Source organism: Chenopodium quinoa, unplaced genomic scaffold (genome assembly GCF_001683475.1).
Source record: "Chenopodium quinoa cultivar QQ74 unplaced genomic scaffold, ASM168347v1, whole genome shotgun sequence".
In the NCBI taxonomy this organism is placed as follows: Eukaryota; Viridiplantae; Streptophyta; class Magnoliopsida; order Caryophyllales; family Amaranthaceae; genus Chenopodium; species Chenopodium quinoa.
Genome location: NW_018744813.1, coordinates 2,504,561 through 2,523,687, shown reverse-complemented (window position 1 = coordinate 2,523,687; position 19,127 = coordinate 2,504,561). Strand labels below are relative to the sequence as shown.

The 19,127-nt window shown below is 38.2% G+C and overlaps 1 protein-coding gene across 1 annotated transcript; it reads right to left on the bottom strand.

Moving 5' to 3' along the window:
* Nucleotides 1–18,094: 18,094 nt before the first annotated feature.
* LOC110704050 lies at nt 18,095–18,921 on the bottom strand. The gene is made up of 2 exons (XM_021881837.1): nt 18,581–18,921; nt 18,095–18,458 (listed from the first exon to the last, which is right to left on the bottom strand). Exons 1-2 carry the CDS (start codon nt 18,919–18,921, stop codon nt 18,095–18,097), a joined length of 705 nt encoding a protein of 234 aa, XP_021737529.1.
* Nucleotides 18,922–19,127: the final 206 nt, after the last annotated feature.

Below are 19,127 nucleotides of genomic sequence, written 5' to 3'. Positions count from 1 at the left end.
AATGATGAAGGTCAAATGAAATAGGAGATTGATTTAAATGTAACTGTCCAGGATGAACAAGTACAGGAGCAACCTGCAATAGGGGTAGATGATGCCGGGTTGGTGCAGAAAGGGCAGCAACCACAACAATGAAATCAGGGGGGCATCAGAGGAGGAGCAGTTGGGCGAAGAAGAGGAGTCTCGAGGTCAGGACGAATCGAGGGACGATAACTTGGAGGAGGAAGTTGGGTACCCATACCATTACTGTAGGGAATATTTCAAGCGTTACCCCAAACTTGAACCCCACTGTGATCATACACTAAAGTACGGTGGCATCCAAAGGGAAAGAAGATAGAGCAAAAGAGTCGCCAACAAGTTTTAGGAACTTGTAAATCGTTCATAGGGTGAAGGTTACACCCCTTAACGATCCAGGAGATCGCCAACTCCAATAGGTCTGGAACTATGACTGGTTGTTCGGGGATGAAGCTACAAATCCAACCTAAAAGAGATTGAACCTGCCCTAGTAACAGGATTATTAATCAAATTAATCCTAAACAAGATTATAATCAAATTAATTCTAAACAAGATTATTAATTATCTTATTAAGCATGATTACAAGTACAAATTCCCTTTATGCATAAAAGGCGTGATCAAGCAATAACATTAAATATAATCAAGCAACATAAAAATAATCATCATAATAATTAAAATAATCATAATCATCATGTTAAAGCATAATAATAATAGCAAGATCCTAGGCATGATACTAACAAGATTAATAACAAACCCTAGTATGTCACTAAACAATAAAAAAAATCAAAGCTTTAACCCTAACATGATACTAACAATCATAAATATTAGGAAGAACATAAAAGGTATCATACTTTTAATCATACTTGATATTAAAGTTACCCTAGACATGATACTAGGAATTTATTGTTGTCACCCTAAACATCAAATTAATGAAAACATCCTAACATGATACTAGGAATCATAATAACAACCTAAGCATGATTTCTACATAATAACATCATTAAAAACCATTAAAGTACTTACTTGGATGCCTCGTACCCTCTTTCTAATAACAAAATACACACGTTAGTAACTTCAAGAAAAATAATAAACAAAACAATTAAATTAAATAACTGAAAGAGAGATTTGGGACCAAACCCTCGGAAATTAAAACCTTTCACGTCTAGGGCGAAGACAACTTCGAATATGGCTAGGTGTATCTAGGTCTTGTGAGTGCGGAATTTTGTATTTTGAGAAATGGCTAGTTTAGAAAAGAGAGAGAGGGTGTAATAAAGAATTTCTTGATGAGAGTTGGTGAATGAAAATGGAGTTTTTAGAAGGCTATTTATAGAGAAAATCAGCCAAAAAGATAGAAAATCGAAACAGAGTTCTTACGCGCAAAACGAGGTTAGCGCCAGATGCTGACATTAGCGCCAGGCGCTAATGCTGGCGTTTGGCACTAATTAAATATCTGACGCGTTTTCTAAAATCAGATAGAAATTTACCGTACAGGAGGATAAAATCGTATTTTCCTCAAAAAACATTCTTTTATTTTGATTAAACTTTAAAAAGTCAACAAAAGTCAACTTATCAATACTAATTGAATTAGGAATGAAAAGAACCTTCTAGAAGACTAAAACCATTCCTAGTTGCATTAGGAATGATAAATCATCTTTGGCCCTTCTCTAGATCATTGGGCCGCATATAAGGCTCAAACCAAGCCAAGTTTAGTAATTTGGCCATAACTTCCTCAATATTCATCGGAATTGGGCTTATAATATATCGTTGTAAAGCTCTTTTCAAGCCGTATCCAACTACACTATTATTGGACCTATATCACGGACCAACCAAACTGGATTGTCTGTTTTCTTAAAATAGGTTTTCAAAAACAGAGAGAAAAGAAGAGAAATTAAAACTATCCGCAACACTAGACTTTCCACACTTTCACTTCATTCAATTATGATTCGACGTGAAAGGTACTTATCACCTGGTTTGGTTTTAGGGAGACACAAATGGGTGTCTACAGAAGCCCCCACATTGACTAAGTTTGGAGAAACGCAAGTTTCGAAAACAAAAGTCAAAGTATCGATAGGGACGGAGAATGATTTATAACGTTCTGCGATCCTAAATCACTCTTGTAACGCCGATACATGCAAACTAGCGTTAGTTAAACAGATAAAAGAGTTAAGAAACGCATATCTTGCACCGTCGAGCACACGTCTCTGAAAGTAACCGATTTGCTGCCGTATTTCCGTATTTCTGTATTTTTGACGACCTCCTACAAGCTAGAGAATGCCATCCCGCTTGACGACTGCTACGCTTGTAACTGCCTCCAATTTCCGCCTTGATAATCTTCCGCAAGCCAGGGAACACTATCGAAGATTGCTTCGCTTGAAACGATCCTTCATTTATTGCGATAATATTTCCAAAGAAAATTACCGAAGACCTACGCTTGTCGATCTTTAAAAGCTCGCTTGAACTTTGCTTCTGCTATGCTTGTATGTCGGCGCTTCTTCTGCTTTTGAACCAGTATGTCGGTGCCTTTCGCTGAATGAACCAGTATGTCAGTGCCTTTCTGAATGAACCAGTATGTCGGTGCCTTTTACGATGAGCCAATGCTTAGGCGCTTTAAGCTAAGTGAGACGATCTTCATCAGGTCGATCACTTTATGTAAATGTAATCAAGCCAATTACAAAAAATCGTGTCAAATTGCTTAGAGGGGCTAACTGGCGTACCAAGGAACCTATAATATATTGCACAAGGTTGGAACAACCGTACTGAGTGGCTGAACGTTCTGACGCTGCTGAAATAACGCTGGCGCCGCTTATCTGGCTGTAGCGCCGGACGTTGGTACTAGCGCCAGGCGCTAAGCCTTATCGACTGACGCCAAGGTCTGACGCTTAGCGCTAGAGTCGGGTTTTCCTTAAATACCCTTCTCTTCTTCATTTCTGCTGCTGTTGTTCGCGTTTCTTGCTCGAAAATTCTCAAAACTTCAATTCACTCGTTCTTGCTCGTTTCTCAACCAAATTCGCTCAAATTTGTTGCAAATCAAAGATTATTCTATCCATTTTCCCGATCTATGTAAGTTTCCTCCAAACTTGCGCCGATTTCAATGAATTTCGCATGCATTTATCCACAAATTTCTTAAAAATTCGAAATTAGAATTGCTAAATTCTCTTTGTTTATCAAATTTTATGCCATGAAATTGCTTGATTATGTTTATATATTTCCTTGGGAGTAATTTGAGGCTTTTTTGACTCAATTTGATGAAGAAACGAACAAATCACGACTGTTGAATCTCTTAAGGTCGGGAAGACAATGTGGCTTGTTCTTGATGTTTTTGCTAGCAATTCTTGTCCAATTTGTCACAATAATTACCATAGTATTGCAAGAAATTATTTGATTGCTTGAAAATTTCGTGTATGCTCAATTTGAATTTGTGCTCTGTTTTAGTACTATGTACTCTGTTTTTTGTGAACATAGTATCATGCGGCTAGGCGAACCTTGGATACCATAGAACCTTAATTTATAATGATTCTGCAAAATGTAGCATGGCTAGACAGCGAGGCTCTGGTTCACGGTCCCGAGACGTTCAATGGGAGCATGAGCCTATAGAGGACGACGCTGATCCGTCCACTTCGCTCGGCTGACTCCCTGAGTGGGATAAGCGGACCTTGTACTTGTCTCCCACCCATCATATCTCTGAGAGGGTGAGACGGGGCGTCACAGTTGGAAGGACACGTTGCCACGGTTCCGGTTGTGATGGTTTGGGCGACCTGTACAAGATGTACATCACCAAAGACGACGAGACGAGACTTCTATAGGAGTCTTGCGGACTGACTACACTGTTTAAGATCTTAGAGGCCATGATTGCCTCTAGCGGAGGTCACCATGTAGTCCGTGCTCTGGTGGAGTTCTTTTGGGACACCGCCAACACTTTTCACTTCCCTTGGGGTGAGATGATGGTCACTCCGACCTACTTCAGTCTCATTATGGGACTGGAGTTTAGCTATGTGGCGCTGCCGTTCAACAGCGATATTACTGTCTTTTCTCCAGAGGTCGAGGAGCTGTTGGGTTCGATTGCTGTTCGGGCTCGAGCTGAGGTGGAGTCGACTCATTTCAGTGCTAGGGGGATTCGCCGCTCAACTCTAGCAGCGACTTTTGATGATGGTGCGACTACCCGAGAGCAGCGGGTGCGCATCTTTGCACTTATCTTGCTGTTAGGGACGCTTTCCCCTGACAAGGGTAGTAGGGCGCTGCTTTACTAACTTCTTGCTGTCCGTGATCTACACCGGATTGGGACTTACGACTGGGCCAGCTTGGCTTATGTTGATTTCATCCGAGCGTCGCGGGACTCGTGTCGACATCGGTCCTTCGCGGGGAACGTTGCTCTATCCGGCTTTTGGAGGGTCGTAGAGGTATACTTTATTTCCTGTAAAGTTTAGCTCTAAGCTTTAGTTAGCACTCGCTGATAATTTTTGCCTTTTGTAGATCTGGTTCTACGAGTACTTCCCCTCAGCTGCGCCGGCGAGACCGCCGCTGCGCAGGTTTCCAGTTAGTGCTCCCTGGGGAAGCCGCCGTGTGGGGATGTCCACTGTCTATGTCCGAGATTAGATCATCTCGTTATGATTCTTTTCTTATTTGACATTTTGTGATGTCTTAGATAGATTCTTGTCTGACAGATGCTCTTTGTAGGAGCCTGATGTGCTGTACCGACCGTGGGTCGACTTGGCAGTCCCTGGGCTAGCCGCGCAGTATTCTGCTGAGCGTCGCTATTTCTTGGGGACCTATGGAGCGGTCGCATATCTTTGGGAGAGGGTTGCCATTCAACATTCCTCAGATATCTTTGTCGTTCCTGCTCCTCCACTGCGTCACATGTTTAATGCTGCGAGGTTGGTGAGCATGTCAGAGGGAGCTCGCACCCCTTAGCAATCTTACACGATCCCCGGGCGATGCTATGAGGAGGAGCTACTGTCGTTGTTAGCTCAAGTTCCTTTACCTGCTGAGGATGTGGCGGTATGATTTTCAGCTCTTACCTTAAGTTAAGTTGCCCCCAAGTAATGCTTCACTGATTTTGTTTTGCTTTGTCAGGGTGATCCTGCTGAGTTCGTGCCACCCTGTATGTCCATCCACTATCAGGGGACATACGGGCCGATTGAGGAGACGATTCCCCCGGCTCCTGAGGGCGAGCGCTTTGTGGAGCGGTCGATTCCTCATCACCAGACTCGGGTAAGCTTATTTATTTGCAACTTTTTGTCCATATATGATACGCATGTTTACTGACTTATTTCTTTGACTGTTTTCACGCGAGGTGGTTTCGGCGATGGCACGATGCATAGATGCCTTCCGTAGCCAGCTCGTCCGGATGAGGAACGTGTCTACATGTCGTCGAGACGACGCCGTTCAGGAGGTAGCTTTCCTTCTTATGTTTTTGCATTACCGCTTCTACTTTGCATGTTTCTGATCTTAGATTCTTTTGCAGGGTCAGCCCATTCCTTCTCGTACCCGCACGAGACCTGAGGTGCAGAGGGATCCGGCGAGGTCTAGCTCGAGACGTCGCCGCACTGGTTCGGGTGGTCGGGGCGGTTGTTCTGATGAGGCTGCCCGTACCGAGGCGGTAGAGGGCTCAGGCTCTTCATCTGAGGGTGCAAATGCTGCGCCGGTAGGCCAGGGAGAGGCTACCTCGGCTCTTCATCGCATCAGCCTCCGCAGCCTCAGCCTCAGGTTGATCTTGGGTGGACGGGTTCGTGCTGAGTTTTCCTCCTCCTGAGGAGACTGGAGCTGGAGCCGGAGCTGGTGGAGAGGTTACTCCTCGCACGACGCAGTTTTATGAGATGATGGGTGTACGTCCCTCGGCGCCGTAGTTTGCTCCTGTGCTTTATATTATTTTATTTCAACTTTGTATAGAACTTTGCCTTTAATTAGACTCATTATTTAAACATGTTTTGTATATACATACTTTTATGAGTTTATTCATCATTTATCGTGTTTTTTCATTTTTATTATTGTTATGTGCATGTTTTTGTGTGCAAAGAATTTTTGAAAAATAAATTTGCGCAAAAAATTTCGTCATTTTTATTATTGATGGAGGGTATCCGACTTTCTCCCCAAAAAAGAAAAATGAAAAATAAGTCATATAAAAAATATTGGATTTATAAAAACTTGGAAGTCAGTCTAAATAAAATCCGAAAAATATTATAATTAATATAATAGTTATATTAATTAAGAGGAAGGAATAAATGTATTTTTAGAAAAAAAATATAAAAGAAGAATAAGGAAACCGTAAAGTCATTAGCAGACTCGAATCAGGTCAAAAACGTGGTTTTTTGGAAAGCTCGTACGCGAAGATATATTAGTGTCAGCTGGTGCCACGCGTTTTGGTGTAGCGCCAGGCGCTACACTTAGTGTTTTGCGCCAAGCTCTGGCGTTAGGCGCCAATATTTGGCGTCTGGCGCTAATGAGCGCTGACTCTGAATCCTTCCTGGATTAAAACTACGCCGATTTTGTGTATAAATAGCCCCCTGCCCAGCCGATTTTCTTCATAATTTCAGCAATTAAAATTTTTCTTAGCTTTTAGAAAAATAACATCATGTCTCTAGTCTCCAAAAGTTTTACCAACTACACTCATGAATGGTGTCGGTCTCTTAATGCCAAGGAGAGAAAAGAATTAGATGTGTTTCACTTGGGGGGTATTTATGGTGTCAAAGGGGTAGATCTTGATTCAGATTTTATTCATACCGCTCTAGAATATTGGGATGTAGATACTCATTGCTTTAGAATAGGGTATGATGAAATTAGCCCTTTGCTGGAAGAATTCGGTGCTATTTTAGGCTTCCCTGCGCTAGATCTTGTAGTAATCCCTAGAATAAACGAATATTATTGTAAGGATTTTGAATGCTTCTTCAATTTAAAAGATAGAGATCTATAAAAAATAGTATATGGTAGCATAGTTAATTTGAAAGAATTTGCTTGCCATTATTTTGATAGACCTTATTCTGAATCTTTCCATGTTTATAGAAGAAGGGCTTTCCTCTTTTGCATGCTTAATCAATTTTTTCTCACTAGTGGTAAAAATAATGAGGGTCAATCAATTATATCCACTGTTTTAGAACAAATTGAATCTGGGAGAAATCCAATGCCCTTAATAGTTGGAGAGACTATGCTTAGTCTTGTTGAATTAAAGAAAATCCAAAAGCACCTTTTCGGGGCTCTCCAATTTTATTACAGCTAGAAAAATAATATTTTTAATTACAGAAATCAAAAATATATTTTTGTATAGTAATAATAATTTATTTGCATTGCAATTTTTACAGATGTGGCTAATGGAAAGACTGGAATTAATTAGCCCTCCGGACAACATTGAGAAGTATACGCCAAATTGCTTCGTGAGAAGGAAGAAACGCTTCTCTAAGATGGGGCGCCATGAATGAAAGAAGGTCTTCGAGTCTTGTAATTTTTCCATTAAGTGGGTCATCCCTTGGTGAAAAATAGAAAAGATGGTTGGTGTCAACAAACAGCCTCTCTACCGTCTTCCAAGCTTGTCCCGCATGACTTTTTATTATCCTTGCAGGGTAAAAAGACAGTACGGCCTACTTCAGACTATTCCTTTCGGTGATCTTCGTCGTCCCTACGAGTTCCCTGTCTCCCAGGAAGTAGACAAATTTTATGCTTATTGGAGTGCTAGACCTTTATGGGAAGTAATTACCCAAAAGGTTCCTCCTTTGCCCAATGATGTGAAAAAGTGGCTTCTAAAGAAATCCTCAAAGGACGTGAAGAAAAATCAGAGTAAAACTGATTTGAAGAGTCGTCTAGGTGACAAGGTGATTCCTGTTAAGGAACGCTTGGGTGAAAGAATTGAGTTCAAAACACCTATAATGCCTAAGAAGAAGAGAAATGCAAAAGATAAAGGAAAAAGGAAAGCTGACACCACAAAAAAGAAATCTTGGGTAGAAAAGAAGCATAGGGTCCTAGCTAAGGGGGAAACTATTTACTCCAAGATTGAATGTAGGTCCTCTAAAGGATGCCTACTAGCTAAGGTTATGGATGAGGAAGAAGATGCGGACAAGGATTGGAAAAGGGCTAAGAAAGAGAAAAAAGATTAAGAGCATTGCTTAATTTCCAATTATTAGACTTAGTTTTTAAATTTAAAGTTGATTTATTTAAGCTTTATTTAAATTCCATCAATAATGTAATTTATTTTATTAATGAAATTCCAGCTTTTTAATTAAATTATTTACTTTAAATTAACTTTATTAAAGCAATGAAAGCCGAAGAATTAATTTTTCTGAAATTTTTTCGAGTACGGAAGTCGAAAATTTTCCGAAAAACACCGAAATATTCCCAGATATTTTACTGTAAATTGGCGCCACGAATCTGCGACTGACGCCAGCTACGGCAGCCTGGCGTCAGGCGACGGAAGCTGTCGTCTGGCGCTGATGTTCATCGGCTGGCGCCAAAATTTTTTCTGTGACGCCGATGTTTCGTTGATATCTGTTGAATTTCTTATTAAGTCTGGGATGCGAGATTTGAAAAAATAAAGTGGCCGCACCTGTAACGGGTTGCCTACGTATCATTTCTTAAGGAATCAGGCCAAACATAGCTCTCTTGAGTATCCTACTCAAGTAATTATGGGTAGTATTTTTTAAGTTGGTCATGATTTGTCATGTTCGAGAACTCATTGCCATCCATATCAGTTAATTTTGCTGCACCACCTGACAGGATTGTTTTGACAATGTAGGGTCCAGACCAATTAGGTCTTAATTTTCCTCTTGGATCTAAAACGTTTTTCCTTAAGGCTTTTAACACCAAGTCTCCTACTTTGATGTTTCGTGTCTTGACCTTCTTATTAAAATGCCTAGCCATACGAGTTTGGTAACATTGAGTGTGATGTAGAGCTTCTAGTCGTTTTTCATCGAGTAGAATTAGCTCTTCGTATCTTGCCCTAGTCTATTCAACTTCATTGAGTTTGCTTTCTAATGCGATGCGTAGAGATGGAATCTCTAGTTCGACAGGTTGTACGACATCCATTCCATAAACCAAGAAAAATGGCGTATCTCCTGTTGATGTGCGAATTGACGTGCGGTAACCCCACAATGCGAAGTGAAGTTTGTCAGGCCAATACTTGTAATTTTCTGTCATTTTCTCGATGATAGTTTTTAGATTTTTATTTGCTGCTTCGACTGCTCCATTTGCCTGAGGTCTATAAGGGGAAGAATGATGATTTTGAATGCCATATTTTTGTAGCAATTCTTCACATTCGGCTTGAAAGTGAGTTCCATTGTCACTTATCATTTCATGTTGGACTCCGTATCGACAAATAATATTTCTTTCGATAAAGAGTGCTACATGTTTTGCAGTGAGTTTAGCGTATGATTGTACTTCAACCCACTTTGTGAAGTAATCAATTGCCACTAGGATATATTCGTGGCCTCCTGTTCCTGGGGGAGTGATTTTGCCGATGATGTCAATTCCCCATGTAGAGAACGGCCATGGCGACGTGTAGGTGTAGAGCAAGGATGGAGGTACGTGTTGTAAATTGGCATTGATTTGGCACTTAGGGCATCTTTTTACGTATTGATGGCAATCCCTATTCATTGTAGTCCAATAGTATCCTTCTCGCATTATCATTTGGACTAATATTTTGCCATTTACGTGAGTTCCACAAATTCCTTCGTGGACTATCCTCATTGCTCTTTGGGAATCCTTTTTTCCTACACATAAAAGAGCTCGACCCTTAGGTACCCTTTTATGTAGCTCGTTGTCTATGAGTACGTATTGGGAAGCCAAGAGTTTTAATGCTCGTTTTGCTCTTTTGTCAGCATGGGGAGGGTATTCTCCTTTGGTGACATAATTGAGTATATCTGTATACCACGGTTCTTCTTCTTCTTCTTTTTCTTCTTCTTCTTCTTCTTCTTCTTCTTCTTCTTCTTCTTCTTCTTCTTCTTCTTCTTCTTCTTCTTCTTCGTCCTGGATTACTTCATCATCTTCTATAGCTTGAATATATGCTGGTTTGTTCCTTTTTTCTGTAGTTAGAGGCATTTGCTCGATTTCCGTAGGAATCCTAACCATTGAGGCTAGTCTTGCCAAGGCATCAGCAAATTGATTTTCTTCTCTTGGTAGATATGTGTATTCTACCTTCTCTAACGGATTAGTAAGGGTTTCCAGATAGGTTTGGTAAGGGGCCAGACTTTCGCTCCTTACTTTCCACCTCTTGGAAATTTGATTGATGATTAATGAAGAGTCTTCGAATATCCGTAACTTTTTTACTCCCAATGCCAAAGCTGTTTCAAGACCTACCACGCATGCTTCGTATTCAACAACGTTGTTGGTAACGTCGAAATCAAGCTTTATGGAGATTGGAACATGCTCTTCTTTAGGTGATACTAGTAATACTTCAACGCCACATCCCTTTTGGTTTGAGGCTCCATCGAAGTACCAGGTCCAGGTATCATCTTCAGTGACCATTAAGTCTTCATGTGGAAACTCATTGTCGTGTATTGGCGTCCAGTCTTCTATAGGAAAGTCCACTAGAAAATCTAACACCACTGATCCTGTAATCCCCCGTATTTTTTAAATATTTTATAAATTAAAATTTATTTTATTTATAATATTTACTTGTTATTTTTCATAATTTAATTTCAAAAGTTTCAAATTATTAATCTGGGTCGAAAATTATTTGAACAAATCATTTTATGCACCTTTATTCTACAATTTATGTCCAATCAAACAAGCCTAACCCATTAGTTTACTTAATTGACCCATTATTTTTATGAGGCCCAATCTTCCTATTTACCCTACAATTCTCTCCTATAAATACCCCATGAATCCCCAAAAATTTTCCACACAAAAAGGTTAGTCTTATTTTCTTTCTCCTTAGTTTTATTAATTTGTGTAATTATAATTATTGATTTATGGGTTTTGATTTTATTGTTAAAATTAATTTAATTAGTATAAAATTGTATTTTGATGATTAAACTTTATAATTTCTGATTTTATAAGTGTCATAATTTTCAGATTTTGTAAATTTTATAACCTAGGGTTTTTAATTATTGAAAATCATGATTTTAGGGTTTTTATGAACAATTGATTTAGGGCTTTTATAGTAATGATGTTTTGAAATTTTGGTGATTATTACTAATGATTATTTTAACTTAATTCCAGATTATTTTGAACACTTAAATTCGGGTTTTAATTTTTAGATTTCCGTTCGTTAATATTAATCCCGTTTTAATCCCGATCAGATTCTGAACTCATCCGATTTTGACAAAAAGTAGTGTTTTCCATGTGGAAACATCATTTTTGGGCATGGAAAACATATGGCCCAGTTTTTGGAAAACATTGTGAATTTCGGGCATGGAAAACATATGGCCAAATTCAGCCTCTAAATATGATTTTCGGGCAGTTTTTGATTTTAACGAAGTTTTTTTATACTTAAAATATTATCCTTGAGTTTGATTGATAAAATTAATTATGTTGAAAGTTAATTAAGCATAAACATATGTTTTTATTGAAGTTTAAGTGCTGGAAATAGTTTCTAAGTACTACTTTTGATGTTTTATAAAGAGGGTTTAATCACTCATTAAAAAGGGAGATTATTAGGGGTTTTTAAATAATTTTTAGATTTTTATTAAACTCTAAAATTGCTGTAATTTAATGTATAAGAGTGTATTTTAAGGTTTTTATGAAGAAAATTTAAAGAACTATATATAAGCCTTTAATTTTAACTAAGGGAAGGTTTTAAGTGTTGTTTGATTTGGATTTTGAAAGTTTTAAAGTAAGTTAGCCGAATACTTGCAGTATCATCGGCCGCATAGAAGGTGATGCTGACCCTATAAGGAGATGAATTTAGTTAGCAATAGAGCAGACTGCAAGCTGTGATTATCTGAGAGGTTACTTGACCTCTTTTCTGTAGTGCAGGTATCATTGCATTTATCGCAGTAAAATTTAACTGCTTCAACATTGTCACAGTGGTTTCCATAAACATTGCATCCAACATAAGCAATAACATCTTCCTTCCGTGCAGTCGGTATTGTGACATTGAGCTAGTGGCGTTCATGTGCAGTAGTTGTCAGAGGCTGTAAATGAAGAAATAAACATCATAATGGTTTATTGGATGTCATATTTAATTTGTAGCTATAAAAAGGGCTTGTTTCATTATTGTTTTCTTTTTTAGATCTTCAACTGAATTAAGAACATTTGCACCGCTAACTTCCCTGGTCTGCAGTTGATGTGCCACATGATAAGCAAGGTGATCCTCATTTTCCAGTTTCCTGTCCCATGCAAAGCAACAACTATTACTCAAATGTCTAGGGAACAAATTAACTATGAAGATCTAATGAGCTTACCAAGCTTTTAGTGCATTAACTTCAGGCCTAGTTGGCTCAGGATCAATTAATGTGGACATAGAAGATGCCAAGGAGAATCCTATGAAGTAAAATGAAAAATTAAGCATAATATAGTAAAGGTTACATGATTAAAGTATTTTGAGTTTGAATTAACCTCCATGAGTGGCTGCTTTCAAATGCCGGAAACCGACAACCATGAAAGAATCATACCAAGCAGCTAATTTGGCACACTCTTTAGTAGCCAGCTCTCCATACACAGAAATAACAAGAGCATCGGCCATCCTGCTTATATACCAAACACTATTAAAAGAGAACATATAAATAAGTATTATGTGCTTGAATGTATGTGTTAATGTATAAAAACCTTTGCACACTGTCATCCACAACAACAATGTCTCGTACATCAAATTCATAGCCATTGCTCGTCCTTTTCTTGCGTGTATCTTCCAAGTGCACAATGACTCCAAGAATGTCTACACATGAGTCACATAGTAAGGGCTAAGAACTAAGGTGCAATAAAAAGATAAATACAAAAACACACAATATGTATTACCATAGCGATCATCTTCACTGCTTGTAGGTGGGACCTCAGCAATGGAAGTGTATTTTGGCACAATAGGACCTGGATTGGGATTGAGTGATTGAATTGCAGTTGTGCCTCCAAAAGACAGGTAGTAGTCACCTTCTTTGTGACGATACATGGGATTGGTATTCCTGATTGGTGCATCTAATATGATGTACTCTTTCTGGTGTTCCAAAACAGTCTTAAAGTTATCAATGTCATCTTCAAACAGGGTTCCTCTCATTTCATTCCCCTAACAGCATAACACAAAAATGAATTAGAACATGCTAACTTCTTTAGCTAATTACACAACAAATATTCAGAGCATTATATATACCTCATCGTCTTCAAACACAAGTTTTTGGTAAGCCTTCTTGCCTTCTGGATATTTTGCAGGAGACTTCTCCTTCACCTTAACTTTAATCTTGTACTTCTTGTTTTTGGGAGTTAGCTTATCTAGAGGCACATATCGAGGTTTCATCTAATTCATTTGCATACAAGGAAAGGTTATCTTACACAAATTAACAATCTTATAGGCTTTATAGGATCATTTGATTGTGGTCATTAGTGAACCTTGTTCTAAAATGCTTCAAAAGTTTATTCAGAAATCAAGTTGTCTGATATCTAATGTGCAAGTAACATGTTTTTTTAACATTACCTAAATAATTAAAAAATTCTAAAAAAGGGGAAGTGTTTTGATTGGCATATTAAGAGAACTTCTTTCATTTCAGACAACTTGCACATTTCAAACAACATGTTTTTTAGCATTAGTGAAATATGTAACACATATATGGCCAAAACTGAAAAGGACACAGGGTTTTGATTTTCCAGAAAATTTTCTTAGATAGATGAAATACATCCTTAACAACACAAATTTTCTAAATTCAGAGGTAATAATTAAGTTTCACTTTCAAAATGAGCTTAGCAATTTTATCAGACAATAGAAGATAAAACACAGAAGTTGTTGAGAATTCTGTTAGAAACATAGCAATGTGGTTCTTAACAGAAACCATATGAACCATATACTGGTAAACAACCTAGGAATCTTAAATATAGATCTTTTATAGTGAATTAAATTAAAGAAGACTTGCTTTAAGTTGGAAACAGTACAGGCCTAGTAATTCAACCAGTGTGCATTCAGAGGAGCATTTATTGTGACAAAGTATAGAAGCATCATAGTGAACAGAAGTGCAACAAAGATACTAATTGAGTAATAACAATCAACACCATTAATGAAGGCATGCTATTAAATGAAGACAAGTAAGAACTAAATGATGTAAAGACATGAAAACAAAAACATTAATGCACATACCTTAACAGCAGAAAGGTATGAGCAACCAGCTACAAAAATACTATTTTTATCAGAGAAATGAGGCAAACGTTCTGAAATGAACAAGGTTCTCTTAAATAGAACAAGGAAAGCATTTAAATTTACTTTTTTAAAAAAGGGGAAGTGTTCTGATTGGCTGGAAAACCAAAGTGTATATTGTCCACTGGAAACAAACATACCATGATGATACTTGGTTAACCAACATATATTTCAATGCTGAAGTTTTATTGGGACTTATAAATATTGCAAAACTTTTTGATAACATATCTGCTAATCCTTGGAACTCTAAAAATAGTATTTGATTTTAGCTGAAACTCTCTACTTTATTATTTTGTTCAATATAATTTGAAGTAAGTGATTATATAAGCTGCTTTCTGGAAGATCTTTCAAATATATCCTTTTAAAAATAATAATAATAAACTTAGTATGAAATGTATGTACCTTTATATTTCACACTATATGTTAGGTAAATAATGAAAAGAGAGATATTGATGTGGATTTAAACCCCTTAACTTAATAAAGAATCTAAAATCACACAAGTAACACAAGCCCTTCGAATTTCGTTAGAAAATCGAACAACTTAAAGATAACAAACCGGATATGACTTTGAAAACGACCACTCCTGGAACGAATTCAACGCCTCTCAAATTACCTAGACCACTCCTGGAACTAAGTACTTTGATGAACAAAACTTAGACTACTCCTAGAACTAAGAATTGAACGTTCTAATTATCAAAACAACTCCTTGAATTGAAAACTAGCAAAAGAATTTGTAAGCAATTAAGCAAAACAAACAATTAACTTGAATTTTAATGATTTTCGAATGTTTTTCAAAAATCACGAAAATTACATTATTTATAGACTAAAACTAACTATTCCTAAGTCTATTCGAACTAGGAAAAAACCCTAGCCTTGATCCCCAAGTATCCTAGATAGAATAGGAGAACCAATTCTAATGGAACTAGGAAACTAGTAATAAGACTAGTTCTAATTAACCTAAAACTTCTTAAAACAATTCCTAATTGACTTAGAAATTATTTTAAAATAAAATAACAGAAATTAAGAAGATTCCTAATTGCTTAAACCAAGAAAAACCCTTTCAAGTGAAAGGTAAAAACTTGCAAGCAAAAACTCTAGAAAAAACTAAGTTAGGAAAATCTTTCTTTTCGTACTGCCGCCGAACCACCACCTCACGCGCCGCCATCATCGACACGCGCCCCACCGCCGTGTAGCTGGACTCAGGCCGGAGCTAGGGAGCCGGCGCGTGGCACCCATATCGGCGCGTCGCCGCCGCTGCCGTCGTCGGAACCCAACTGGTCCTTGACTTCTTCTTCAATGGCTGCGCATGTTAACCATTCTTGATTCTTTACTCCAAGCTCGAACCCTATTGGCCTTAAAACCAATATGATTGGCTCTTCAAAAGAATTTCCCTCTTGATCCACATCAGATATGTAAATAAAAATATATCAAAATAATTACGCCATATACAAACAGTTGCAAACAATGTGCTGTTGCTGCATAGCAAGGCCAAGGCATCAAAAAAAATAACAACATATGTTCATAATTTTTCCTTTTATAAAAGAGTAGGAGAAAGTATGTTGTTATAAAATAACTACTAAAGGTAGAATTTGTAAAACTTGTCAGACCAATCCGTGTTTTTGCAAAGAAAAACCACTGCAATATGCACGAACTGCACGTACTAAAGCCTATCCTGAAGGAGAAATATGCATTACTAATCTCTGGAACAACTGCAAAACAAAGATATAAACATAAGCCTTCATATAATATGATAGTTGACAACCAAATTGCTGCAGATGTATATATAAAAGAGTGTGTGTCATAAGCCCAACCTTATCTAGAATGAATCTAGTTAGATGATATTGGCTAGCCTCAAAACATCATAAGATACGATATTCTGAATAGTTGTTGATGAAACAGAACCGGACAGCTGAGCTGTATACACTGTCACCTCTTTAGATTTTTTTGCACGTGAGAGAGCAACATACAACTGACCATGTGAGAAGCACGGTTGTGGAAGGTACACTAAAACACGATTGAGAGTCTGCCCTTGAGACTTGTTTATAGTCATAGCAAAGCTGAGTTTGAGAAGGAATTGTTTCCGTTCAAACTGGAAAGTGTACTTAGAAGAAGCTAAAGGCCTTAAGTTTACACGGGGAACAAAATAAAACGTTCCTTTGTAATGTCGACTTGCTATTTCACAAATAATTAAATTAGGAAGGAAGTGCCTACAGATTAGGCGAGTACCATTACACATTCCTTTAGATGGTGCCAGATTTCGTAATAAAACTACAGAGCTGTTAACCGTAAGCACAAGTTGATGTGCACTCATCCCTCCTGGGGAAAGTGTGTTTTAGAATTCTGTTGGATAGAGGCTGCAGCTATCATCAAGGATTGAGTTGTAGCTTAAATAGACAGTAGGTATGCCAGGAAAGCGCTCAATCAAATAGTCATTTATGGCATCAACTCCCTCATTCATTGGTGTGAGGATTCCTCTTTCATTGAATATGCCATTATCAAATGTTGGATTAGAGATTTCTGGGAAAATCGTTGCAGTTAAAACAGAAATTGGATTCTCATATGCATCTATGTTCTGAACTATGTGTTCAGACAGCTGAACATAAGCACTTTAATCTGATTGTAGTTGGCCATTCCCCAAGGCTAGGAGGAAAGCAGAGTAGGGCAAGTCTTCTTTAGCTCTAATGTTCTCTGTTAGCCGAAATTTGACTAAAAGAGGCCAAATGTATGAGCTGACTACACTAACACCAACAACTTCTCTTTTGGAACGACGGGGCAACATAGGCAGAACTTGCCTGAAATCTCCTCTGAAGACAATTACCTTGCCACCAAACGGCTGATTAGGGTGGCAAAGATCGCGCAACAACAAATCCAAATATTCTATGTTCTCTTTGCGAGCCATGGAAGCTTCATCCCAAATTATTAGAGCATTTGCCTTGATCAAAGAAACTAAGCTTCCTTATTTTGGGACATCATAAGCAAGTGACATTTATGAATCTAGTGGAATCTTAAATCTAGAATGAGATGTTCTGCCAGAGGGAATATTAGAAGCAGCGATACCTGATGTCGCTGTTGGCAGCACAATCTTGCCTGCTAAGCATACCTCAGCACACAAAGCATTGTAAAGAAATGTTTTTCCTGTTCCACCTGGACCATCGACAAAGAAACAACCAGGCTTCTCTTCATTAACATGAGCCATAATGCTATTGAATGCATTCGCTTGAGCTTCGTTGAGCTTCTCTCGACAATCAATGCACTCTAGAGGAATAGGTGCTTCAAGTGCATCCTCAATATCCTTTGTAATGCGTATTTCATTGCTTGCTTCTTTAAACAAATGGTCTAAGCCAAAATCTTCTAATGACTTCCCCATGGCTTCTAAGTTTTTCTCAAGATCCCTTACAATTAACTCCATAACTTTATCGGGATAGTTAGGATTTTGATGCTAAAAATCTTCAAGAGTGAAGCATAAAACTTCAGCCAGAGAGCATTTGGGTTGCTTGGTTGGCAGAAGATCAACACAGTTGCAAAAAGCTGCCTCAATGCTGAAGGCATCTGTGCTTCCGATGCTTCTTTAAAACATAAAGTGACTGCATTGTCTTCCAGAAATAACCCAAGTTTGATTGCAGCTTCTTGGAAGGTAGAGTAGAGCACTCCATTTACAGTTTTATGATGATCAAATGAGACAGGGCTAATGACTTTGCTAAGCAATAAACGCAATAAGAAGCGTTCTCCTTCTGCTTGGCTCACAAAAGCCATCCGGCCAACATTTTTTTTGTAGCTTCTTTTAACCCACACTTTCTTGCTCGCTTCCCATCTATAATGTGCAATTATTTATGTATACCGATATCTTGTGCCTCCAGGGATGGTTGCATTTAGTCTTAAGAATTCTGTCAAGGCAGTAGTGCTTCTCTTTTCATCTTGTACAACAACATTTAGTTGCTCATGAGACCTCATATAAATAGTTTGCATATTTGGCAAGTGGACTGGAAGAAGCTGCACAGAAGGAGTCATCTCAAAGAGGTCAAACCCAAAAATTCTCCAAGCTGCCTCACATGGTGAAACCCATCTACCAGACTGGAAATCATTAATCTCATAAACACCTTGATTTTGTTGGCCAACAACATTGAAAGAGACACGGTCATGACCTTGTACACATACTTGTACAGGTATTTGACCGCTTGAATGGTGGAGCAGACTTCAACATTTAAATGGAAGTCGAATAGCATAGATAAGTATGGATTATAAGGTATAACCCAGCGGTTATCAAGATAGGCACCATGAATGCGTACATGTTCACCAGTGTTCCTTCTTCTGTACATTGGAAAACCATCTTCATTTGTCGTGGTCTCTTCTAAATATGGCTTAGGGTAGCTGTACTTACAGATAACTTCACTGCCATGTTCTTTTATCATGCATGTACATTTAGGATTTAAAATGCCGCATGGACCATGCATCATATGGCCAAGAACAATTTTGCGTAACTGAGGACATTCAAGTGAAGGGATTTCTGCAGTAACGAATTTGTCATAATCAGAAGGTCCCTTTAAATTGTATGCATCTTCTAAGATAATCAGGAAGTGAGCATGGGGCAGGCCCCTCTTTTGAAACTCCACAACATATACCATAGCTGCAACTTTGCCAAAGACTATATCTTCCATTATTTTTTTTCAGAGCAATTAACTTTGCTCTGAAAACCCGAGCAACAATATTTGAGCGATCACATGCACCTTCTCCAGGAGCTAGCTCAGCTGCTATCTCAGGTCATTTGGCATTACGCTTCATTGTCACAAACAAATCAGGCTTCCCAAAGCGTTGTACAAGAGCCATGGCATTTAAGTACCTTCGCTTCATGTCCCGTGGACCA

What these genes read in the sequence shown, in the direction of transcription:
- LOC110704050 (XM_021881837.1), bottom strand. Translation starts at nt 18,921, where the DNA reads ATGGAAGATATAGTCTTTGGCAAAGTTGCAGCTATGGTATATGTTGTG. An exon ending in AATGAAGATGGTTTTCCAAT is followed by an intron (nt 18,459 to 18,580) that starts GTACAGAAGAAG and finishes TAAATGTTGAAG; the next exon opens with TCTGCTCCACCATTCAAGCG.